The sequence below is a fragment of the Teleopsis dalmanni genome, chromosome 2 (assembly GCF_002237135.1).
Source record: "Teleopsis dalmanni isolate 2A chromosome 2, ASM223713v2, whole genome shotgun sequence".
Taxonomy (NCBI): domain Eukaryota; kingdom Metazoa; phylum Arthropoda; class Insecta; order Diptera; family Diopsidae; genus Teleopsis; species Teleopsis dalmanni.
This window is the reverse complement of record NC_051847.1, coordinates 231775771-231801379: the sequence shown is the minus strand read 5'-3', so window position 1 is coordinate 231801379 and position 25609 is coordinate 231775771. Positions and strand designations below refer to the sequence as shown.

At 31.3% G+C, this 25609-nt stretch overlaps 3 protein-coding genes and 1 long non-coding RNA gene across 4 annotated transcripts in view; 2 read left to right on the top strand and 2 right to left on the bottom strand.

The window, feature by feature from the left end:
* LOC119676941 (phenoloxidase-activating enzyme-like) overlaps nt 1-281 on the bottom strand; it is a 6388-nt gene extending 6107 nt beyond the window's left edge. Inside the window, exon 1 of the mRNA XM_038088208.1 lies at nt 275-281. Within this exon, the coding sequence (XP_037944136.1) occupies nt 275-281 (7 nt within the window). The remainder of the gene's footprint in view (nt 1-274) is intronic.
* A 2044-nt stretch (nt 282-2325) lies between these two features.
* Nucleotides 2326-2814, bottom strand: LOC119685241. Its single transcript, XR_005252788.1, has 2 exons — nt 2776-2814; nt 2326-2720 (listed from the first exon to the last, which is right to left on the bottom strand). It is a non-coding gene; the product is annotated as an uncharacterized LOC119685241 (long non-coding RNA).
* Nucleotides 2815-8663: 5849 nt separating this feature from the next.
* LOC119682592 (serine protease easter-like) lies at nt 8664-17984 on the top strand. Its single transcript, XM_038096070.1, has 4 exons — nt 8664-8831; nt 16580-16776; nt 16834-17026; nt 17083-17984. Exons 1-4 carry the CDS (start codon nt 8753-8755, stop codon nt 17814-17816), a joined length of 1203 nt encoding a protein of 400 aa, XP_037951998.1. The 5' UTR covers nt 8664-8752; the 3' UTR covers nt 17817-17984.
* A 2061-nt stretch (nt 17985-20045) lies between these two features.
* On the top strand, nt 20046-25159 carry LOC119676940. The gene is made up of 2 exons (XM_038088207.1): nt 20046-24419; nt 24479-25159. Exons 1-2 carry the CDS (start codon nt 20046-20048, stop codon nt 25157-25159), a joined length of 5055 nt encoding a protein of 1684 aa, XP_037944135.1.
* Nucleotides 25160-25609: the final 450 nt, after the last annotated feature.

Genomic DNA, 25609 nt, shown 5'->3' with positions numbered 1-25609 from the left:
TTTTTTATTATTAATAAATATTTAGTTACAATTCGGTTATTTCAGTATTGCAACAAAAAATTTATTATTTATTATAAAATAAATTTTATGAAACAAACATTAACTAAACTGATAATTTGAGGATATATTTATTCATTAAAAATAATTCATAGTCTAAGATTAGCTTGACGAGGAACCTGCAAGCGTTGCACTTTGTTAATCTAGAATCTGAATTAATATAATGACAACAATTGAAACCTAATATATCTGATAATCAGTATTGGAGTACACATACTTTTCATCTTAGTGGGATGGTGCTTCCGATTTGTACTAATTTTAATATATTTTTTTTGGATAAGTTATATATATCCAATTGAAAATCTATATACATATAAAAATTTAGTAGACGCCTTGACTGCGAAATCGATTCGCATTATATTCATGCCATACAATCTTTATATTAAGACGCAGAATACAGCCTGTAACATTTTTACTTAGAGTCCATATTTAAGGTGGTCTCTGTACAAAAAGAAAATATTACAATCCAATTTTTTCTTAAGTCGCTGAATAGTATTTAGACTATCAAATCCGATAGAAAATCCAATTTTTACCTGAACTGTTGACCTGAATGATATTTATACTACGTATTCGCCATGTAGAGGTGCAGAACCTTACCCATAATATTTTATTTAGGTTCAAGACTAATAATTTCTACCATACAAAAAAGCTTAAAGTTATGTTTATCAAACTTTATATATCCAAAAGACTCATAGATGTTTCAGGTGATGTTTCTCATTATTAAAGTGAGAGCTGTCATATAAAATTGGAGGCGGATAAGTTAATTATAAATCAAATGACAGTTTTATAATGTCGATGATGTTGTGAACTTTAGATTCATTGAATACTCGTGGGTCTGGTGCTTTATCGTACAAATTGTCGCTTAAAGGTGTCGGTTAATCCACGTAAACTATATAAATTGGTTGTCAAAAGACTGATATCAAATGTTATTAAAGCAACAATTCTTAATGGATATATATTGATATCTCTCTATTGGGATATTTTAATACTTAGCATTCTCATTATTTATAACATTCAAAATTTAAGTCTCAAGAGAAATCAACTGTTTTCTGTAAGACTCGCGGGTTACACCTACTAGACTATAACTATTTAATGTATTTTTTTTTGCTTAGTGTCCATTTGTATCTATTCAAAAAATATAAAAATAAAGAATTTTTGTATCTAGATATAGATATAAAGCATAGGAAAGAAAAAATATCCGAATAAAATTAAAGGTACAGCATTATGTACCTAAATACAGTATCTAGATGGTTGTAACTAGATAACTTATGTATTATCTGCTATCTTTAAGAAACTTTTATCTAATAACAGTTAAACTTTAATAAACTTTCAATCGATTTTTAAACTAGTCAGTGGTTTTATTTCTATTTTCATGCATATTGAAACCCAAGAAACTTTTTCATATATATTAGTCTAATAGTTCTTTTGTATAGAAAATAATAAAATATGAAACCGTAAAATTTTTTAGCCTTCTCAATATTAATTTTTTTTTCCCTTTGTTGTTTGTATTATGACAGTTGTGATGAAATTCATTTCATCAATCATCAATCAAAATATAATTTCAGTAATGTCTTAAGAAGAATGTGTTGCAAAAACGATCGTGCTTGAGGCAAGGTTAAGATTTCTAATTAATTATAAGAACCAAGATGATGACAGGAATTATTATACAAATAATTTCGTTAATTTTAAATATACTGTGTGCAAATAACTTAAATATTTATATACAACTTAGTTAGTTAAAACAAAGATGTCTTTTATACTCATACTGCTAGATCATTTTACTTTAGTGACCTGGAGTCCATTAGATTAGTTGAATGTACATTTTTTAAGTATTCATTCTTTCTCCTTTCCATTAAACTCGTGTTGGTGTTAAGTTGGATTAATTGTAGATGCCATCTAGCAGTTCCAAAATTTTGGAGTAGGAACACACAGTTACGGATTTTTTCAAAAACATATAAAACGTGTTCAAATAATGTTTGCTTTAATAAAATTATTTACAAAATTATATCTATTAATTTGCATTCTAAAAAGCAACAATTAGTCTGGTTTACTTCTATATATAATAAGAAGTAAACCAGGTTGATTTTTTAAACATCATAAACTTAATATTATTCCATGTTCAAAAAGATTTATTTACTTTACAATGGTTTTTACTACAATAAACACAAAAATAATTATTCGTTATAATATTGGTTCAGGTGTTATCTTTATAGATTTTACATATGTAATTTACAAATTGTTTAAAAAAATGAAAATTAAACAAACCAATGACTTTATAAAACAAAACTATTTTTTATTGCAAGTTTAAATCTATTCTCCAACATACAAAGACATTATACTTACTCGTTAAATTTAGCAGTGTACATTTATATTAGCACCCAATGGACAAAATCCCATGCAACCACATTAATTTTGCACGACGAGGGGAACTACACGTTCAAGACGCTTGGTCAGGATAATGCCAAAGACAAATAGTGCAGCACATTTGCAAATAGGCCATGTTAATTGGTTGTCCTTAACGTTTTTCGCTATCTCACCCACGCGATGTCCTACCTCGATTACCTTTAAACTGATATTAATAAGGTGCTCACCAACTGCTCCCTCCATGTTAAATCTTGGATTAAATAAAATCCAAAAGTAATGAAGATATTTTCAGCTAATAGCTAATAAATAATTCGATTAGTTATATTTAATATTAAAATGAAAAATTTGACATACATTTATACAAATTTATACATATAACTCCAAATTTTGCACAATTTTATATTGCATATTGTGGGAAAAGTCTAAAAGTTTTAAAAATAAAATTACAAAAGTGTATTTTTTTTTTTATATATTAAATAAAATTTTTAACACAAATAATAAAAGTAAATAATAATTTGTTTCGATGGATATATAATTTTATTTGACAAAAAGATCAATGATATCTTTGGAAATAACAATTTTGATATGGACTCAAAGATTTTTATTGCATAGACAATATAATATTAAAAATTGGTACTGCTATATGCTCCTACTACTATTAATACTATATAGTACCACTACAGTACTACTGAGTGCTACTTCAGTACTACTTCAGTACAACTATAGTACTACTTCAGTACTGCTATAGTACTACTTCAGTACAACTATAGTACTACTTCAAAACTACTATAATACTACTTCAGTACTACTATACTACTATACTACTTCAGTATTCATTCAGTACTACTACAGTAGTACTATACTTCATGGTACTACGTTTACATAGTACTACATAATGGATTGAACTACTTCAGTACTATAGTAATACTCTAGTACTTCAGTAAAAATTTGTATTTACAAATTAAATTATTAAACTGGGTTTTATTCATATTTGCAATCGGAAAGACACATTTGGATGGAAAAACCTTTGTTTAAAACAAACCGATTTGAAATCATTAATAGTTAAAAACCAATTTTACGAATAACACATTAATTAAAGAGAAAATAATGCCTTTAAGCATTGAGTAAAAATATTATAGAGTCACAATGACTCAATTTTTAAATTTTCAGCAACAGGCACGGGAGGGCGGAGTGAAGATTTTACTTCTTTCTGCGCTGCTGCTAGATCGGTCGCGCTTATGCTTGTTCTTTCTAAAAATTTTACTATTGATGCATGAAGGACAAAAATGAAAACAAAAAACAGATTTGCTTGTTACGAATGCAGATCGTACAAGAAAAGAGTCAAATTAGTTTTTGGTGTAATTATTTGTTTTTACAATTAATGCTTGGCACCAGCAAGCAGCACGTAAAATTGCATGCATTTAATATCACTTCATAATGCAAATAAGAGAAACATCCCTACTTGTTTGGAAGTTTACTGACCTACATATATATATGTATGAGTATAAATGTATATTTATAAACATATGTACTTTTATTTGAAAGAATATGAATATTTTTTGATCTTATTTTAGGAACATTTAAAGCAAATGCAACCAATTTCAATTTTTTGTTTTAATCAGGTATAATAACAGTTATATGTATGTTATATTAGTATTAGCTAAAATAAGATAATTGTATGTAATTGACCGTGTGTGAGTTCGAGTAATTGAAAGTAAATTGAGGAAAATAGTAAATTATGTCCGTATGGCAGCGAATGTTGGTATTTACCAGAATTTCGAGTAGGGTAAATTTGGTAAATTAGGTATTACCATTGGTAACTTTTTATAAGATGTATAATAAAACAATAAATGAATTTGAAAACTTTTAACATAAGTGCAGTGCAAAAAAACCCTAGGAAATTTCAGTTTACTTTACCATAATTTACCGAGTTGGTTTATTGGGGCATGCAGACTTCATCGAATTGAATTGCTGAACTTTATTCTGCTTATATTACTTCGTAAGCAATTCCTTTGGATGGTAGAGAAAGTGAAATCGACTAAGGCATAAATTGTTATATGACCTTATATTACAAATTTGCCTAATACAGGCTTAATAACATCTATTTATAATTTATTTATTACCATAACTACTTACTTTATTTATTTATTTTGTTCAAAATACATAGTTTAAGTGAATTACTTTTAAGATAGTTATTAATAAACATGTGTTAATAAATATGTATAAAAATGTAAATATTAATATTTATTACGTAGAAACTTTCGCTATTTTTTATGGTTATTCACGGGATATTGATCAATTTATAATTTTTTGTGTTAATATACATTAATATTTTAAACAAAGCAATTTATTCATATAAACAATAAAAAATAATGTATCATATATACATCTAAATATATATTATATACATCTAATGTATATAAAATCTAAATACACAGTTTTATTTGTTATTATATTAGCTATTATAAAAAATCAACAAAATCTACAATTCTTCATAACGGGTTAAATAATTCACAAAAATAATGATATATTGCGAAATGCGGCTGTGCAAAACAATAGCAACTGAGACAAGATCAATGATAGACCTATGACCAAAGTGCATTCTAGCAAGATATTTTTTTGATTTTTTGCATTTTTATGCTGTGATTTATGTTTTTAAGCAAATTAGAACATAAACACAGAATAGTTCAATATTAAATCAGGTAATGGAAGTACGTTTTTATCATGGCTCGTGACAAGTATACTTTGAAGTTTAAAGAAGCAAGAATTGAAAACTATTTAAATGGCAGTGCTCAAATGAAATATCCAAAATATTTAAAATTAATTAGTTTATTGTTTCGCAGCTTATAAAAAAATATAATTTGACAAAATACCGTGAAAACTGTTTATTTGGGTGAAGCCTCTCTTAAGATTACTTGTAGAATTGATCGAAACATCATAAGAATTACAAAAAAAAACAACCATTTGTGTCGTTGAAAAAGGTCGTAGCCGAGCTTAAACAAGGTGTTGACTCTAGTACTGTACGCAGGCTTGCTCTCGAAGCCGGTTTCAAAAATTACAGACCAGTCAAAAAACCAATGTTGACTAAAAAGCATTAGCAAAAGAGGCAGATTTTTATTTTGCTTTTTAATTAATATTAATATACTTCATTTGGATCAAATTTCGCGTGGAATCACTTAAATTGGACTTTTACTAAATGAAAAATAATTTTTTTCAGCAATAAATCAAAATTTAACATCTTTAATTCTGATGGGATGTGCACAGTACGTCGCGAAAAAGAAAAACGTTTGTATCCGCGTAACTGCCAAGCGACTGTGAAGCATGGACGTGGGTCAGTAATAATTTGAGCGTTCTTTTCAGGATTTAGACTAAGATCTTTTCATGAAATTCATCAAATAATAGCCCAACATGTGTACAAAAAAATTTTAGAGAGCCATATGGTACCCCATGGCGGATGAAAAATGTCACTCCGACGGGTATATCAGTACGATAACGACCCAAAACACACCTTAAAGCTGATAAGAGAATGGATTTTGAAAAATGAAATTCCAATTTCAAATTAGCCAGCCCAAACACCTGATATTAATTCAATTGAGAACGTTTTGGTATTCTCAAAAGTCGCTTTGGGGGTCGAAAAGTTTCCAAATGTTTGAGGTCATGAAAGATGAATGGTATAAAAACCAAATAGTTTTATTAACAATTTAATATCACCTATGACCCGTAGAAGTGTCCAAGTAATAAAAAGCAAAGGGCTTTATACAAAATTTAGAAAAATAATACAAAAATTTAATATAATAAATAAAGTTGCTATTGTTCTGCACAGCCGCATTTCGCAATATATCATTATTTTTGTGAATTATTTAACCCGTTATGAAGAATTGTAGATTTTGTTGATTTTTTATAATAGCTAATACAATAACAAGTAAAACTGTGTATTTAAGTTTTTGAATGAAAAGTAAAAAGTAGACAAAAAACTTATTTATTTGATGGGCAAATTTTGGTTGCTTTTGTTATGCACAACACTGTATATCTAATAACAGTAAGAACTAACAAATGTGTTCTCTTATTGGTGGTGGTATTGCTCTATTCCTGAGCGTTGTTTGTTGTCGTTTTGTCATTGGGCCTTGTTGTGGTAGGATTTCAGGCAGGTTTAGGAGTATTTTCGGAAAATCTTTTGCAGGTTGTTTTCTTTCTTCTTTTTTACCATTCTATTTTCCAATTATTTATGTGTGATAATATATTTTTTTATCATTTATATGCAAAAAATCTTTTTGTCGATAATACTAATGTATGTATATTAATATAAAAAACTAAAGTTCTTCAAATTCTTGAGGATGAAATAGAGAAATAGAGAACAAATAATAAAAAAAAATTTTGAAATAGTAAAAAAAATCTCTTTTCTATATTATTTTTCTTAAACAAAATTTCTTCGTTAACATGGACTAGGCCTCCTGGGGACACCATGTAAAAAAAACGCGCGATGCATTATACCTCAAAGGTGGTCTGGAAATTAGTACGCAACTAGTAACATGAAAATTGTCATTTCTATTTAATTAACGATAACCTTTCATGTATGTCGATCTAGTAACTATCAATGATTATGCAGTTATTTAAATAAATCTCCATTTCTCGGCAATTATCCGCTTGCAAAAGCTAATAGTCGATACACTTGTACCCCTTGTACTGATATTCCGTTTATACTTATTCAGTATCTGTGAAGCGCATATATTTGCGAAATAGCGTTAATTATTCAAACTGCCATATAAACCGAAGGTTTAATTTTAGTTTTTTTTATTCATCTTAAATTGATTTCTATAAAATTTTATTATAATACATTTGGCAAAACTAAAGCATACTATTTTTAAAAATGTTTTACCAATTATTGGTAAATATTTTATATACATATGTGTTCTTATGATTGTATTACTTCTTAAGATTTAATATAAATATTATGTAAATGCGATAAAATTGGAAATCCATACTTAATAACGATTAATTACGAAAACAATTATAACTCTTTCTTCAAATGCCATCATAATGAAAAATTGTTTCAATGCTGCAAATAAAATTTTGATATCTCTTGCCCCCGAAATTACATACAAAAATATCAATGTCCATATGTTCATATTTAAACACAAAGCAAGTAGGCATGAATGAATATAAAATAGCGAATAATTCTTTTTACTACTTACATTATAATTCAAGAAAGCAATAACAACACCTCAAAGAGCAAAAGGAGGAAAAAAACACAAAAAAGAAGTATAAAAATTTCTTGAACCTATGAAGCAGAGAATATTGCAATATCTTCTTTGGTATGAAGCAAAAACGACTGAAGCGACGTCGGCAGAGATTTGAGTGATTTGGGTACCCAGTAGTAGATACCTAGAACAAAAATTAATTTCTATGGCATTGTGACTCTATAATATTTTTACTCAATGCTTTAAGTTAATTTGTAGAATTGAGTATTAATTAATCCATTATCCATTAAATATTTTCATATGTGCTCTAAGTAATCTATTTACTCTAAGTTAATTTAATTGTGCTTGTTCACAGTTTTATCTGAATACTTTTTGAATAATTCGTTTTAATTAAAAGTCTTCTGTTCACATTAAGAAATTTAACTATACTATTAGCTATAAATTGTTTATCTTTAAGTAAATTATAATTGATCATATTTGAATAATTTCATCAATCACACCTACTCAATGATGACATATATGTACGCTTAAAGCATTTTCCATTTGCATTTTTATAAACGAGACAATTTTTTACTGATAACTTTAAAACCTTCAATCTCAAAAGACTAGGAGAAAATTATTTGTTTTTGATGTTTACAATTTAAAATATGCAGTTCTCATCCGATTGCGATATGCGCTACACTCTCTCTCTCTCTCTCTATATCTCTCTCTCAACGATCTCCCCATATTCAAATTCTCGAAAGCTCTTCTTAGTACCGAAAATTTAATTCACAGCTTAGTTGACATCTGACGCTTAACTACAACTCGTCGTTTAAGGTTCTATAGATTCGTCAAGCGCGAGAAACAGAATTTTCACTTTTTATTCTTAATTTATTGAACTCGATTAACATAATCAAATTAATTAAGCAAATGAAAATAAATAGTATCTGTGCTCAAAATCAATAAATTTTTATATAGTGTAAAATATATAGTGCCGTGCAAATTTCACAGTTATAATAATTTTTATATGTAAATAAATTTATATATCAACAATATTTTTCACTATCTCTTTAATAAAAAACAAAAAACAAAATTAATAAATAAGAAAAAAAAAGAATAAAAGTATAACGATTAAACAGCACGGAACAAAAATCATGAAAAAACCGGTGTTAATAAATATCATCTTCTTCTCCTGCTTCTTTGGGGGAATTTTAGTCGAAAGGTCTGCAGCACGTAAGTCTTATGAGATCGCCTTGAGCATAAATAGTTCAAAAAGAACGCGTTGTTCAAAATGATGTCTTCTTCTTATATTACTGTTTTTCTGGCTTAGCAAAACACAAAAAGTGACGAAATAATATTAATTATTTAATTAAATCAACATATCAATAATTGGGAAGCTATTGTAGATTTGATAAAATATAAAAATATTTTTATAAGAATCTAGTCAAGATTGACAGTATCTCTTAAATGTATTATAAATAATCTAACATAGACAGATTTGATTAGATTTGATATAATATAAAAATATTTTTATAAGAATCTAGTCAAGATTGACAGTATCTCTTAAATAATAATAAATAATCTAACTTTCATTGACGGGGTAGATAATACAGAAGCATATATATTTATACAGAGTATAAAAACAGGGTATACATATATAGGTACACAGAGTATATTAAACTTTTTTTTATATAAACATACATAATTATTTTTAAAAGTTTTGTTAATTAATATATTAAACACAGGCATGTTAAAGGAATTCAGAGGTTCATTGTTAATGTAATCAAAAATACAATACCATATAATAAATTAATTTTTTTAAGTTTTTACTTTTCAAGTCATAGTTTAGAGAAATATTATAAAGTTTGATTTTTATTATATCGCCTCTTTAGTACTTAGGAAGTGTGCGAGTTAGACTAAGTTGATGCTAAACCAAATGGGAGCTTTTTTAGGATTTTTGCACTGCACACATTTAGCCATTTATCAACACGTATCGACACATCTCTACATTATCGGCACAACTTAGAATTTCCCTCATTTAGAACGCTAACGCTTAGCCTAACTCGCACACGTTCTTAATATGATCACCAGTGACGGCGTAATTGATTATCCGAGTTGTGATGTATACCATACACACGATGATTTTTGTTAGAAAGTCCTTTAACTCGCAACTAACTTGCCATAGATACTTTTTCAAAATTTTACCTTAAGTTCTGGTTACTTCTTGTCTGTAGAATTTAAAAAAAATATTTTTAAAAGTGTGTTCATGGGATTTTTGTAAAAATTAATAAATCTACTAATATAGGGTTTTTCCACCACCTCTCTAATAACTGCTATTGGTCCATAAATTTATGTGTTTAGGTCATTAATGAAATTATTTTGTTAGAAGATATTAGTACTGATCCTTGTAAACCATGTTGGAAATTTTTAGATCCGCACAACATTGTAGGTCGAGAAATACTGCTTTATTAGATTGAATACTCTTTCTATTTCTTTCCTTCCTTATTATTTTCTTAAATGGCTCGTAATATAAAGTAGATAACAAGGAAATGCAATGTTTGCTGGAATGTTTTTATATACATATATTATTATGTTAAATATGTTTTAAAAAATGATAACAAGATGGGGCAAGTAAAATTCGAATAGCAATATTATTATATAAAGCATCTGAAAGAGAAGTTATTGAAGGATGTTTATTAAAGACTCTTAATAATTTGATGTCGCCTTAATATTTATTATATATTGTAGCAGTTTTTTAATGCAATTAACCAACTTTTCCATGTTATAATTGCTTGTATCTTTTTTTTTTCTCACTCTTCCAATATTCTATTTGAAGAGTCAACTGGTTTTTTTGGTTGCCTTTGAGTCATGTTTTTTTTTGACAAATTAACTCACAAAATCTTGTTTGGAGTTTAAGTGGCGTAATTAATCAATTAGTTATAAACAAGCCATATCTTTATCATAATTACATTAAGTTTTAAACAAGCTTGTAGCCTGTAAATGACTTGGGTGTCTTTCAAATCATTTCAATAATTTAAAACATTTTATTTCCTTTTAAACAGTCATGAAGGATTAATAATGGGTACATACATATAGTCCTTCGAATCCCTTCTCTGACTATGGACTTAGTTTTGGTACTGTCAATAATATTTAAACTACTGTTATTTGGTTTCTTATAAATCCTCATTCATTAATCATAATATTTTCTGAGCAATTAAAGCCTTCAAATTCTTTGTTTGTATTGCACCTTTAAGTGTTTCGATCCATGTTCCATAGTCACTTCTCTGTCCAAATACCCAAGTGTCACTTTTTCCAGTTAACAGGAACAAAGCCTATAGGTTTATCCATGATACAATAACAATAATTGCTCCTATCACATGTTAACATATATCCCATAACTACTGTAAAAGTAAAATTGCACATTGTGGTGGTTCATCAGATATATTATCAATAATCAATTGGAAAGAACATTACAGCAGATTCAACAGCAATAACTGCCTCATGAGTCACTAACTGCAATCGTTGTCATTGCACTTTTCGGTGTCGGTTTATTGGTTTTTCCCGAATATTTATTTTAAATTTTCTCTAATGTCATTTTTGACTTGGTGGATGCTTTAAGTATATACACATTAAGACGTCACTGTTTCCACTGTGCAGATATTTAGCAACAGCAGATTAATACTTAAAAACAATATTTACTTCCATTTATTCAAGATATTTATAAGCAAGCAAACATAGATTATACATAGCTTATATACTGAGCTGGTGAGGAGGTTAAAATTTCTAAAGGCAAACAAGTTAAAAAAACAATTATAAAAATACAATATAGGAAATTATTAGTGTATATTTATTATTAAAATCTTGTATTTACGTTTTTGTAGATACAAAAAATTATAAAAGCAAAATTAATTAATTTTTATAATTAATAAAACCACGTATTGTTTTTTTAATTGCTACGTTATCAAGTCTTTAGATTATAATATACGAAATAACTAAACATCGTCTTTAAAATCGGTTTTCAATTTTGCATCCTGCAACAAGTCTCTCTATCAGTCCAGATTACGAGTCAATAGTTTTCAGGCGTTTTTTAGTTTTGATCTACACATAAGATCTCCTCTTCAGCTTAATTTTTGTTACTGAGTCTGTTTCACTGTAAATAGCATATACATATAATAGTTCGCGGTTGGAGTGTCCAACAAATATCTAAGTATGAAACTTTACTCTCCAACGCGGCTATAAGGTCGTAATGCTATTTACTAAGCACCCAAGTTTCAAAATATTCATGTATACTAATGAAACCGTCGTCTTACACAGCAATAACTTGGGTGTTATGGTAACATTTTTGGACTTAAATAGCAGCTGATTACTGGCAGCTTATCTTATTATTATAAGATAATAATATATTCAAAATATTGTCTGTGCATAAGAGAAGCAACTAATAGCGAATCTTAGCTATTATTAAATCAAAGCAGCTTGAAATATACGCAGAGATCATTCTTATAGGTCATCAATATGAATATAGATCCAACGCTTTAACAGCTGATCAAGTGTTTCTACTCAAGCTGAATATAGAAAAATGTTATGAGCTTAACATTGATATACCTTTAGATATATATATTAGGTATACATTGACTAGTGATGAGAACTCTAAAGAATACGAAGGCAAAATCGAAATACAGCAAAAACTGACGGATGCTTTCGAAATACAAAGCTGGGCTTTAACAAGGCAACACATTGTCAACGACCTTTTTAATCTCTGTTGACTCTATACTATTACACAGTTTATAAAAACTGGTAATATGTTCAGAAAAATAACTATCATCATATATACGGTATATCCGGATTACATAGTCATTTTGGGATGAAGTAGAAATCATATAAGCGAAATATTTGAAGGTAAGGCAAGGAAGATTGTCTTTATAATAATTTAGAGAAAAGCTAAGTGTGTGAATACATCATGATTGGATGAAAGACGAAAAGCATAAAATATCAATGTGCCAGTTAAGCTTTCTAAGCACATAAAAATATTTTTAATTCGCGACTATTCTCATGGGACCTCAACTACACCATCTATAGAAGTGCAATTCGTTCTATTCTCGTTTATAGATCCAAAGTGATTTATCTTATATGAAGGAATGAGAATATGGTTTTGAAAAGGAATTACTATGACAAAAAAAAAAGGCTAAAAGCCTTAGTCCTACATGAAGAAGAAAATGTGAAATGATTCATAAAGGTACAAAGTCTTCGATAAGCAGGATTTGTCCTAATAATGGCAGAAAGTTTTTCACTTACACATTACTGTATGTAATATGTAACATATATATGTATTATTAGAAAGTTGGCTCAACGATGTAGTGGTTGTGAAGTTACATACGAATAATGCAAATGCAAAAGTGGAAGTAAGTGAGAACACATACCATAGTATAGTATTTAAGGAAATCGTTAATCATGCAAAACCTTATGCGGCGATATAACAACTATGGTACATTTTAAAGAATTCAGCAAGATATATAATGAAGTTAAAGCTCACATAATATTGTAAAGTCAAATATCATTATAATTAATAATGATATTTGAGATATATCCCGTTATTTCTATAATGTAATCTTCGGGATCATTTCATATATGATTCACTAAATATCAGATATCTAATTGCATTCATATCACATTACCTTTTAAGTGTGACTGGTTGTTACTTTATTAAGAAAGTAGTATAAGTGGATAATTATGAAGTAGGTATTCATACTTTTATAGATTTAGATCATTCACACAACAAATATTTAAAGTGAGATTGAATTTGATGTTATTTATAGTGTCAAAGTATATGACAGGATTGTTTAAAAGATTGTGTAGTATATCATCGGTAATCTCGACAATTATATTACAAAGTTTGGTCAGATTAACGAAGTATTTTGTTTACTGACAGTATTATATTTTTTTATACTATAAAAAAAAAGAATACAAAACAGATTTATATAATCTTACTTTAGCCTAAAGGTGACTACATATACATCTATCCTACAAACAAAAGTCTCAAAATGTTGTGAACATTAAATTATAGATAAATGGCATATCCGGATTACCGTGGTAATCGGATTATTGAATGTTCGGATTATCGAAGGCATGCTGATTATTTAATTGGATGTTATAATTCATATAAAAGAAGTCTTATTTAAGAAGACCAGATGTTTCTTATTGGTTATAGTGTCAATGCTAACGATGATGAACCGATTTGTTTATATAATGTTCGTATTCTTAAAAAGAAAAAAAATCAAAATATTATGAAGTATACTTTTTCTTCTTGATTCTTCTTCTTGAGTTAGTTCTATTACGCACTTTTACTCTATAATGGCTGATGGGCATTTCAGCCATTATAGAGCCCACACTAGGCTTTAACTAGGCTAAGAAATCATATCATTTATTTGTCTTTTAGTTGATGACGGACCTTAAATCAGCATATCTTCCTTAGAGTCCAGAAGTGGACTTAAGGATTGTTAGGGCGGGGTTAAGTATCGTATTAACTTTAGTGAATAATTTTAGAGCTCTGTCTCTGATATATTTTTTCACTTTTTCTAGAATGTTTTGTAGTAAACAAAAAATAATTTGTCACAAATATTAAATTATTTACATTAATATAATTATCTGCCAAAACAAAATATTGGTAAACTTTCTAAAAATTATATTCTGAAAAAAATTTGTTTTTAAATTTATTTCATTTATTTTGTTTTAAAATTTTTGAAACTTGAAATGATATTATTTCAAAAAAGAAATCGCAAAATTTTGCGTTGCGATAGAATCTTAGTTAATATTGCTAAACATGAGCTTAACAAAACCAGTTTAAATTCTAGTATTAAATTTTTTTGAAACAAATACTAAATAAAACAGAAAAATCAAAAAATAAACAATAAAAATAAAATCACATTGCTGTGATAGAAAGCAAAAATGCATGTTTGGTTTAAATTAATTTCAGAGAAATACGGGTAATCCCTACCATTTAGACGGAATTATTATCATAAAAATGATAACCTGTAATTTTTGTTTGCGAATATGAGTCAATTGTCGTATTAATTATTACTATATTCGCATTCGAGTCTTCAAGAGAATAATTTCCAAATTTTAAACAATAAAACAAATGAATTTATTGTAATTAAAACTAATTTTGTTTTTAATAATTATTTTAACTGATTAGACTGAGAGATACATACGTATATATAATAATCAAACCAAAAAAAAAAAAACAAAAAAAATACATTAGATTTATTTGATTTAAATTTATTTTTATAGCACATTAAAAGTCTTTGTAATTTATTTAGAGTTATATTTGTAGAATTGTGAAAATTAAAATATGTATTATTTTTTATAGTGCTCTTTCTATATATTCAGTATAGTATAAATAATAAAACATAAGCGTTTCTCTAATACATTGAGGAGAGAACTTCATACAATCAGTCGAGATACACTGTTATATATAGTATTTTTAGCAGTAAATATAATTTGGATGGAATCAATTAGACAATCAGCATGCCTCGGAATTGTTATATTAATTTTAATTCATATTTCAATATTCGTCTATCAATTTTAATTCATATACATATACATAATTTTAATATATAAATTTAAAACAAAACAATAATCCAAATTCTAAGTAACACTTTAGACTTGTGCGAGTTAGGCTAAGTTGCGTTCTAAATGAGGGAAATTCTAAGTTGTGCCGATAATATAGTGATGTGTCGACACGTGGTGATAAATGGTTAAATGTGTGCAGTGCAAAAAACCCAAAAAATCTCCCATTTAGTTTAGAATCAACTTAGCCTAACTCGCACACGTCCTTTATACATTAATAAAAATCCCCGTGGGCTTAAAAAATGTAATCTCAAATATTAATAATAAAACATATTACAAAAAATAATTTTAGTGTAAGATAATATGCCTAATACTTTTTATATCATATTTCCACTGCAGCTAAAACTTTGTTATGTTATGTTAATGAAAATAAAATTTGGTCGTTTCCATTGGTATAAATTGATTTATGCATGTGAAATAGCTTGTTTGTTTACATTTTACATATAGCATATATAACGAATATATCTTTTTTTGGTAATTTCCCTTGTGGGAAATTTATTTTCAACTGTTGCATTCGACATTTCTTGATTTAACTTTGCTGATTTATTGATAATTAACTGATTTATCGATAATTAGCTCATTTATATGAAAGCTCTTTGTATGGAAAATTATCCTCATTAGCGGCTATAATGAGCAAATCAACTTAAATAAAATAGAGGAGACATGGTTTTAGTCAAGAATCATTCGCAAATGAAAAGCAGACGTGTACGAAATGGTGTAGTAGCAAGGAGCAATAGAGCAACCCTAATAGCAAATCTAATCTTAATTTTATTTTAGGCCGTGTGCGAGTTCGAGTAAATTAAGGTGAAGTAAATTAAAATTTCCTAGGGATTTTTTGCACTGCACTTATGTAAATATTTATGTATTTATTTATTGCATTTATTTAATATTTTTGGTTAAAAGTTTTCAAATTAATTTTCAATGGTTATACCTAATTTTTATTTAATTTATCCTACTCGGAATTCTGGTAAATACCAACATTCACTGCCATGCCGACATAATTTACTATTTCGTTCAATATATCATCAATTTACTCGAACTCGCACACGGTATTAGTAAATCTTATGAGCACTATAAATTATTTTGCCATAGGCGTACCTTATTTTAGTATCCATGTATATAACTTAAATAATATATGTATATATACATAAATTACCATATATTTATGTTTCATATTTATATTTAATATTCAATATTTAATGAATATTGAATGAAGATTTGTTTAAAAGTATTTATTATTTCACTAAACAACAATGTTTTAAACAACTTGTTTACTATGAAAATAAACAATAAAATAATTAGAATTACAGTCCAATAACTTAATATTCATTAATTTTTTAATTATATTAAAATTTCAGAATTTTATTTTCCTAATGAAGCTGCGTCAGTGCCGAATTTTGGACGATGTATAACACCGAATCGTGAACGCGCACTTTGCATAATTTTGGAGGATTGCAAGTATCTTTTCAATATTTTAACTACTTCACCATTGAGCGATGTAGATAGACGTTATTTGAGTAGCAGTCAGTGTGGCTATCAAAATGGCAAGGTTTTGGTAAGTATTTAACAAAATTCTAAATACGAACATAAGCAAATAAGTTATTCATATTAGATATGCTGTCCTGATCGGTACCAAAATGCTGTACCAGTTGCACAAACAACAGCTAGTCCTCCTGCGGGCGGTAATAACCAACTATTACCAAACCCAGGCCAATGTGGCAATGTTTTATCAAATCGTGTATATGGAGGCAATGTAACAAAAATTGACGAATTTCCTTGGATGGCGTTAATAGAATATACAAAACGTAAATACATACAATTCAAAAATACTTATTATTATTAATTATAATATAATATATAGCTGGCGGCGCAAAGGGACATCATTGTGGTGGTTCATTAATAAATTCAAGATATGTTATCACGGCATCGCATTGTGTTAATGGTAAAGGTATTCCGATTGATTGGAAACTCACTGGTGTACGTCTTGGCGAATGGGACACAACAACAAATCCAGATTGTGAAGTAGATGTACGCGGTAAAGAAGATTGTGCACCTGAACACATTGACGTTACAGTTGAGCGTACTATTCCACATCCACAATATAATCCTAGCTCAAAAAATCAAGCAAATGATATAGCATTGTTACGTTTGAGTCGTGACATTCAATATTCATCGTTTGTGCGTCCTATTTGCCTGCCTACTAATACTAATTTACGTTCTGCTACTTTTGATGGTATTGCAATGGATGTTGCTGGTTGGGGAAAAACCGAAACTGATTCGACAAGTAGTTTAAAACTAAAAGCAACTGTTAATGGCGTACAATTAAATGAATGTAGAAATGTTTATAGTAAGCAAGGCTTTTTGTTAGAAGATAGCCAAATGTGTGCAGGTGGTCTAGAAGGGATAGATTCATGTCGCGGTGATTCGGGCGGACCACTTGTCAGCTTGGATGTTACAAATAAAGCGCGTAGTTATTATTTTTTGGCTGGTGTTGTCTCGTTTGGACCCACACCGTGTGGTTTAGCTGGTTGGCCAGGTGTATATACAAGAGTTGGAAATTACATGGACTGGATACAGAGAACAATTGTAAAATAAATTAAATTTACGATATATGTAATACTCATATGTGCCTAATATTAAAATTGATATTGATATTTCTACTGTAAATTAGACAAAATAAATTATATTATTAATAATAATTTTTATTTAAATGATTAAGTTTTATGAAATTTCTATTACTGCATCAATAAATAGTTTTTTATAATTTTTGAAATGATTTTCTTTTTTCATATCGGGTTTAATCTGATGCAACCCAGACAGAACTTGCCTAACCTATTCTCTAGCATTAAGACTCCATACTATCTCAAAGGATCCTCTTAGTTAAGTTCAAGCATTTTGTTATCAGCATTAAGTGTGATTCTTCCCGAGAAAATGTGTAGCCCTTTTCATTCATTCTTTCAATATTGATCATTTTCGAAGTTCAATATGAAAGAGAGCCATACCTAAAGTCTTTTCTATAGAGCTAGCGCCCCATTTCGCTTCTCAACTCCGTTAGTAAAATATATGAGACTTTTATTCGCACATGCTAATATGCATTATTGCTGAGAGCCGAATATCCTCTAATTTCCAAACCGGATTTCAGAAAACCATTTTAACGACTATTACACTTTATCTTTCCAAAGTGATATCTGCGATGTGCCTTTTAGCTTTCAGTCTACAGTGGCGATGTGCTTGGATGTCAATAAGCTGTGGATTAAGGGATTGGTACTCAAACGCTGTCAATTTGATTCCCGAATCTTTTTTAATAACCAAACCTTATTAACTTTGGATTGGTTGGAGTCCTACAAATTACCTTAAAAATCTCGGTAATTGCATTTCCTGGCGGAAATCGCAACGGTATCAGTTAAATTATATAAATTCAGTAATTGAAAATAATTAAATAAGATTGTTAAGACATTTACAAACATATTTATTTTATTTAATTTATTTATTTTAACTTCATTTGAATTAATGTTAAATACTAATCTCTATTCACCACTTGCGCACTTCAACCGATAAAAAGCTCATCTCAAATTAACTATATGGCAACGCTTGCCTTTACTTCTTTTAATACGGTTGTGCAATGCACTTTTGCCTTTGGGTTTCTTTCTTTTTATTTTACTCGCAGACGAAGACGGTCGGTTCGGTGAAGTGCGCAAGTGGCAATTGAACTTAACAAATTAATTTTGAATAAAACATAAATAGTGAAATCATAGATCCCGTTTTTAATTTTGAAATTATAAAAAATAACTTTAAAAACTATTAAAGTTTCATCATGGCGCCCGAGCAGGGACTATTTTAAAGTGTTTTTTTAAAGTGTTTTTTTTAAATCTGTTTTTTATCGTGAGTGTTTTTATTTGTAAAAAACAATTATCATTGCCACGCGGTCCACGTTTCTTTTTTTATTAATTATAAACGGTACTGGCACCGCATCGCAAATTCATCAATACCGCTATCCAAATCCGCAACGGTGCTTTACGGACCACGTTTATCATCTTATTAAATAAACGGCACTGGTACCGTAAAATAATTTCACCGGTTTGCTGTATCACCACATCGCTGCAAAAATCCGCAACGGTGCTTTACGGACCACGTTTATCATTTTTCATAAATAAACGGCACTGGTACCGTGAAATAATTTCACCGGTTTGCTGTGTAACCACATCGCTGCCAAAATCCGCAACGGTGCTTCACGGACCACGTTTATCATTTTCTGGAAATAAACGGCACTGGTACCGTAAAATAATTTCACCGATTTGCTGTGTCACCACATCGCTGCCAAAAGCCGCAACGGTGCTTTACGGACCACGTTTATCATCTTATTAAATAAACGGTACCGCTACTGCTGTTTCACCAACATCGCTGTTTTTCAAATTTTCCAATCAATGGACTGTTGCTGTAATAGGAGACCAAAGGATTGTCAGGTAATAGAAATGTAGATGAGGGACAGTGCTTAAATAAAATTTAATTACAGCGGCAAAATCACCGCAAGCATAACAATTTTCCTTCATTATAGAATCCTAACAGCACTGCCATCTGCATTCTCTCTTTTTTGATTACAAGTACATTGCATTATATTAACAAAAAATATAATATACATTATTAACATTATATTGAATTATATATTAACAATAAATAAAAAATATATCATTTACATTATACTGCATTCTATTAACAACGAATATAAACGAAATATACAATACAGCTAAACGTGAAGCACGTCGATTCATTTAGTACAAAATATTTTTCTCTTTTGTTGTTATTTGTAATTATTTATTTTCTGAAATGCCTACTAAAAAGCGATCACAGTCTTTGCAATCTCCAAAGGGGGTAGAAACCTTGATCCATAATCGAGAAGCAGTAGTTGCCGACATTTTAAGGTTAAAGGCAAACTTACTAGAAGGCAATGTTGCAAAAAGTCCTAGTGAGCTAGAGTGTAGATTGGAAATACTTGACTCGTACATTGACAAAGCGATGCAATACCAGAGCAAAATATTTGACCTGGATCCTACTGATGACTATAGGGCTGTTTTAGAAGATATTTGTGTTTCAACTAAATCCTTGTTTTTACAAAAGTTGAAAAAGCATCGCCTTGTTAGCGCCCCTGCAATCTCGCACCACTGTGGTCGACCGCAATCGAAGTTGCCAAGCATGCGACTACCAAAATTCAGCGGCAAATACTGTGATTATAAAAATTTCATTAGTTTGTTTGAAAGCCTTGTTCATAGTGATGAAACTCTTACGGACATTGAAAAATTCAACCATTTACTGTCATGTTTGTCAGATGAAGCTCTTGGTACTGTGAAGGCCTTTCAAGTCACTGAGAGGAATTACCCAAAAGCGTTAGCCAGTCTTAGGAAGGTGTACGACAACAATTGTCTCATTTTTTCCGACAATATTAGTAAGCTTTTCGATCTCCCAGTAATTCACAAACCGTCTGCTGCATCTTTGCGCACTACAATTGACACTGTGTCTGCCATCTATGATTCCCTTCTTTCAATAGGAGATGATAAGAATATCACCAATGCAATTCTTATTCATTTAGTCATGCAAAAGGTGGATTCAGTCACAAAATCAAAATGGGAAGAACAGCTGGACTACAACACTTTGCCATTATGGAGTGACTGTGAAGCAGCTCTTAATAAAAGGTTCCAACATCTATCAGCGGACGAGACCTCTTCTACAAAGCATAAAAAATCAGTGCCAGAGTGTGACCAAAAACCCGGTGTTAAACGGGACAAACGCAGCTTTAAATCCTCCTTTGTCTGCAACAAGCTGAATCAATCCAATGATCCCAAATGCGTATATTGTATGTCTAATATCCATATGATAACGAAGTGTACATCATTTGCTGAATTGCCTGTGTCACAACGGTTCGACGCAGTCAAGGCAATTCCAGCGTGCATAAACTGTTTAAAAAAAGGGCATTCTGTTTCAGCATGTAAATCATCACGTTGCAGAGTGTGTGCGGGACAACATCACACACTACTGCACAAATACACTCCAATTATCCCTCACGCAACTGCAAGTTCTGATTCCGATCGCGTTTTTGTAAATCATAGTGCTACTAAGTGCGACCAGGTAATTTTGGCGACAGCACTAGTTACTGTAAAGAGTAAGTCTGGAGAGTACCGAACAGCCAGAGCCTTACTTGATTCCGGTTCTCAAACAAATTTCATGACCGAGGAGCTTGCACAACTATTGCAGTTAAGAAGGGAAGATGGATGCCTTAATTTAATTGGAATTGGTAAGATAAATACCACAGTTAAGCATAAGTTACATGCGACTGTGAGATCGCGAGTCAATTCTCATGAATTCTCAGCCGATTTTTGGGTATTGCGAACAATATCCACCTACCAACCAAATCATAATATATCTACCGCCAGTTGGAAGATTCCGGCAAACATTGAGCTTGCTGATCCATATTTCTACAAGTCACAAAGAATTGATCTTCTTCTTGGTGCTGAAACGTTTTTCGAACTTCTATCAGTCGGACAAATAAAACAAAGTCCGAATCTCCCCACGCTGCAGAAAACATTACTTGGCTGGACTGTGTCTGGAAAATATCAAAGCAATAGAAATGTTGAGCCCCATGCTAATGCCTTAACTGTTTCACAAGATGATGACACTGTAGTTAGCTCATTGTTGCAAAAATTTTGGGAACTTGAAGAAATTCCCAATAGTGAAAAAACCGCCACGCTCATACCTGAGCACAAACTTTGCGAGGATAAATTCTTGTCGTCAGTGCAACGCTTACCATCGGGGCGATTCAAAGTTTCTCTTCCTTTCAAGTCTGATTCCCGCAACCTTGGGCTATCATTTGAGACAGCTAAGCGTCGTTTCTTGTCACTAGAGCGTAGACTTTCTAAAGATGCTGCTCTGCATGATTTATATATGGACTTTATGAAAGAATACGTAAATCTAGGTCACATGACTTTATCAACTCGCAACTTCTCTGTATCTCCCCACTACTTCATACCACATCAGTGCGTATTAAGACCACAAAGTACATCGACAAAACTTCGTGTAGTCTTCGATGCTTTTTCGAGAACATCAACTCAACTGTCATTAAACGACATATTACTGGTGGGTCCGACGATACAAGAAGAATTGTACACAACGTTGCTCCGTTTCCGTATGCATAAATATGCATTAACTGCTGACATTACTAAAATGTACCGTCAAGTTTTGATTGACGAGGCAGATCGCGACTTTCAACTCATTCTGTGGAGGGAAAGTCCAAACGAAGAATTGAAGACTTACCAATTGAACACTGTGACATACGGAACATCCTCTGCACCATTTTTAGCAACTCGATGTTTACGCCATCTAAGTGATCTCAATCAATCAACGCTTCCAATTGGTTCCAATGTTATTCGAACCGACTTCTATGTTGATGACTTGCTGACAGGTGCAGATTCATTTAATGAACTCGAAACAATTCGAAGGCAAGTCACCCAAATTCTGGAGACAGCTGGGTTCCAGTTAGCCAAATGGTTCTCAAACCACCCCACCTATCAGGACGATAAGCAGTTGAAAAAATCATTGAATATAACCGATATTGATACAACGAAAGCACTAGGCATACAGTGGCATACCACAAAAGATGTGTTTAGGTTTCAGTTGGACGACACTTACCTAAATTTGCGTGCAACAAAAAGAAATATCTTATCGATATCAGCTCGTCTATTCGACCCCCTTGGCTTATTATGCCCAATTGTTGTGAAAGCAAAAATTTTATTGCAAGAATTGTGGTTACAGAAACTTGACTGGGACGAATCCATACCCATGCGTCTTGACACTGCTTGGCAGGCCTTTAAGAATGACTTGAAACAGTTAAACTTAATTTCAATTCCGCGATATGTTAATTTGCATTTTAATGTTAAATGCCAAATTCATGGTTTCGCTGATGCATCAGTGCGAGCATATGGCTGCTGTCTATACGTAAGATGTGAAACGTCAAATGGTTTCAAGTGTGAGTTGCTTACTGCTAAATCAAAAGTTGCTCCTCTGAAAACCAAATCTTTACCTCGGTTAGAGTTATGCGCTGCACATCTGCTTGCTAAATTGTGGAATAGAATCCGTGTAATGTTCCATCACAACATCGACGAGGTAGTTTTTTGGACCGATTCAACAATCACACTACATTGGATCAAAACGCATCCGTCAACACTTTCAACATTCGTGGCGAACAGGGTTTCAGAGATACAAGAATGGTCAACTAATATAACATGGCGACACGTGCAGTCACAGCACAATCCTGCTGACATAGTATCCAGAGGATGTAACGTTACTGAACTAGTCAGTTCAATTTGGCAAACTGGGCCTGAATACCTGTCGCAAGATGTTGCCAAGTGGCCAATTAAAATAGCGCCAATAATCACTTCGGATCAAGAATCTCTGGAAACAAGGAAAACAAAAGCTGTGTTTATCGTATCGGAAGAACCCTCAAACGCAATTTTGAAGTTAGTCGGTACTCAGTCATCATACATGAAGCTCATGCGAATTGTTGCGTATATACTCCGATTCATAAATCGCGCTAGGAAATGTCAAAAAGAGATATCACTAATCCTAAGTGTCAAAGAATTAAATGGCGCTTTCTTAAAGGTCGTGGAACAGGTTCAAAAAAATGCATTTCAAGATGAGATATATGCACTGATGAAGAAACAGCTGTTAAAACCAGGCATGCAGAAACTTACTCCATTTCTGCACGATACAAATTGTGGCCCCAATAAAGTAACACTGTTACGTGTGGGAGGCCGGTTGCTCAATGCCCCAATTAGCCATGATTCCAAGTTTCCACTCCTCATGCCAAAAAATTGCCATTTTATTAATATCTACTTAAGGCATCTACATTTAAATAATTGTCATGCAGGTCCCAAGGCGTTAGGGTCAATTTTGCGGCAAAAGATATGGCTTGTTAACGCGAAAGCAGCTTGCAGTAAAACTGTAAGAAGTTGCACACATTGCTTTCGCTATAAACCGAAACTTCTGACTCAAATAATGGGAAATTTGCCAACTGATCGAGTCACAGCAACGCGTCCTTTTTTGATTTCAGGTGTTGATTTTTGTGGTCCCATGTATACAACATTAAAAATACGTGGTCGACCACCAGTTAAAACATACATTGCCGTTTTCGTTTGCTTCACGTCTAAGGCTGTACATTTTGAACTAGTCTCTAATTTATCTTCTAATTGTTTTATTCTTTGTCTTAAAAGGTTCGTGGGACGGAGAGGATTGCCAGATCGAATTTACTGCGACAACGCAACAAATTTCGTGGGAGCCTGCCGAGAGCTGAAAGAACTGCAACAAACGTTCAAAGTACAGAAAGACCAGCTGGTGTCATATGCTGCACAAGAGGGAATCGAGTTTGTCTTCATACCGCCTCGCGCACCACATTTCGGAGGATTGTGGGAAGCCGCCGTAAAGTCCGCGAAACATCTATTACTTCGAACAGCGGGCAGCGCAATGCTAACCAACGAGGAACTGCAAACATTGGTAATTCAGGTGGAAGCCGTTCTCAATTCAAGACCAATCGAACCTCTCAGCCAAGATCCAAACGACGGTCAAGCACTAACACCAGCACATCTACTAATAGGGGATTCTCTGCGCACGCTGCCGCAAGAATCAACGCTCGACGTGCAAAACAGCAATCTGAATTATGCGCAGAGATGGCGGCTGCTATGCGAGCTCAAACGCAGATTCTGGCGGGCCTGGTCCAAGGACTATATCCTCAACTTGCAAACAAAAACCAAATGGATCTTGGAACAGCCGAACGTAGCAGTCGGCCGTCTCGTCGTTGTCCACGAAGACAATCTTCCCCCTCACCAATGGTTGATCGGCAGGGTCCAAGGTACGGTAGTCGGGAGCGACGGCAGGGTACGAGTGGTAGACGTTAGAACAAAGAATGGAGTCATAAGAAGGCCAATTCACAAATTGGGGTTGCTTCCAACTTGAACACCTATGGTGCTTCAACGTGGCCGGTGTTAAGACATTTACAAACATATTTATTTTATTTAATTTATTTATTTTAACTTCATTTGAATTAATGTTAAATACTAATCTCTATTCACCACTTGCGCACTTCAACCGATAAAAAGCTCATCTCAAATTAACTATATGGCAACGCTTGCCTTTACTTCTTAATACGGTTGTGCAATGCACTTTTGCCTTTGGGTTTCTTTCTTTTTATTTTACTGGCAGACGAAGACGGTCGGTTCGGTGAAGTGCGCAAGTGGCAATTGAACTTAACAAATTAATTTTGAATAAAACATAAATAGTGAAATCATAGATCCCGTTTTTAATTTTTGAAATTATAAAAAATAACTTTAAAAACTATTAAAGTTTCA

What these genes read in the sequence shown, in the direction of transcription:
- LOC119682592 (XM_038096070.1), top strand. Translation starts at nt 8,753, where the DNA reads ATGAAAAAACCGGTGTTAATAAATATCATCTTCTTCTCCTGCTTCTTT. An exon ending in AGTCGAAAGGTCTGCAGCAC is followed by an intron (nt 8,832 to 16,579) that starts GTAAGTCTTATG and finishes TTAAAATTTCAG; the next exon opens with AATTTTATTTTCCTAATGAA. An exon ending in ATCAAAATGGCAAGGTTTTG is followed by an intron (nt 16,777 to 16,833) that starts GTAAGTATTTAA and finishes TATTCATATTAG; the next exon opens with ATATGCTGTCCTGATCGGTA.
- LOC119676940 (XM_038088207.1), top strand. Translation starts at nt 20,046, where the DNA reads ATGCCTACTAAAAAGCGATCACAGTCTTTGCAATCTCCAAAGGGGGTA. An exon ending in TTTGCTTCACGTCTAAGGCT is followed by an intron (nt 24,420 to 24,478) that starts GTACATTTTGAA and finishes TTGTCTTAAAAG; the next exon opens with GTTCGTGGGACGGAGAGGAT.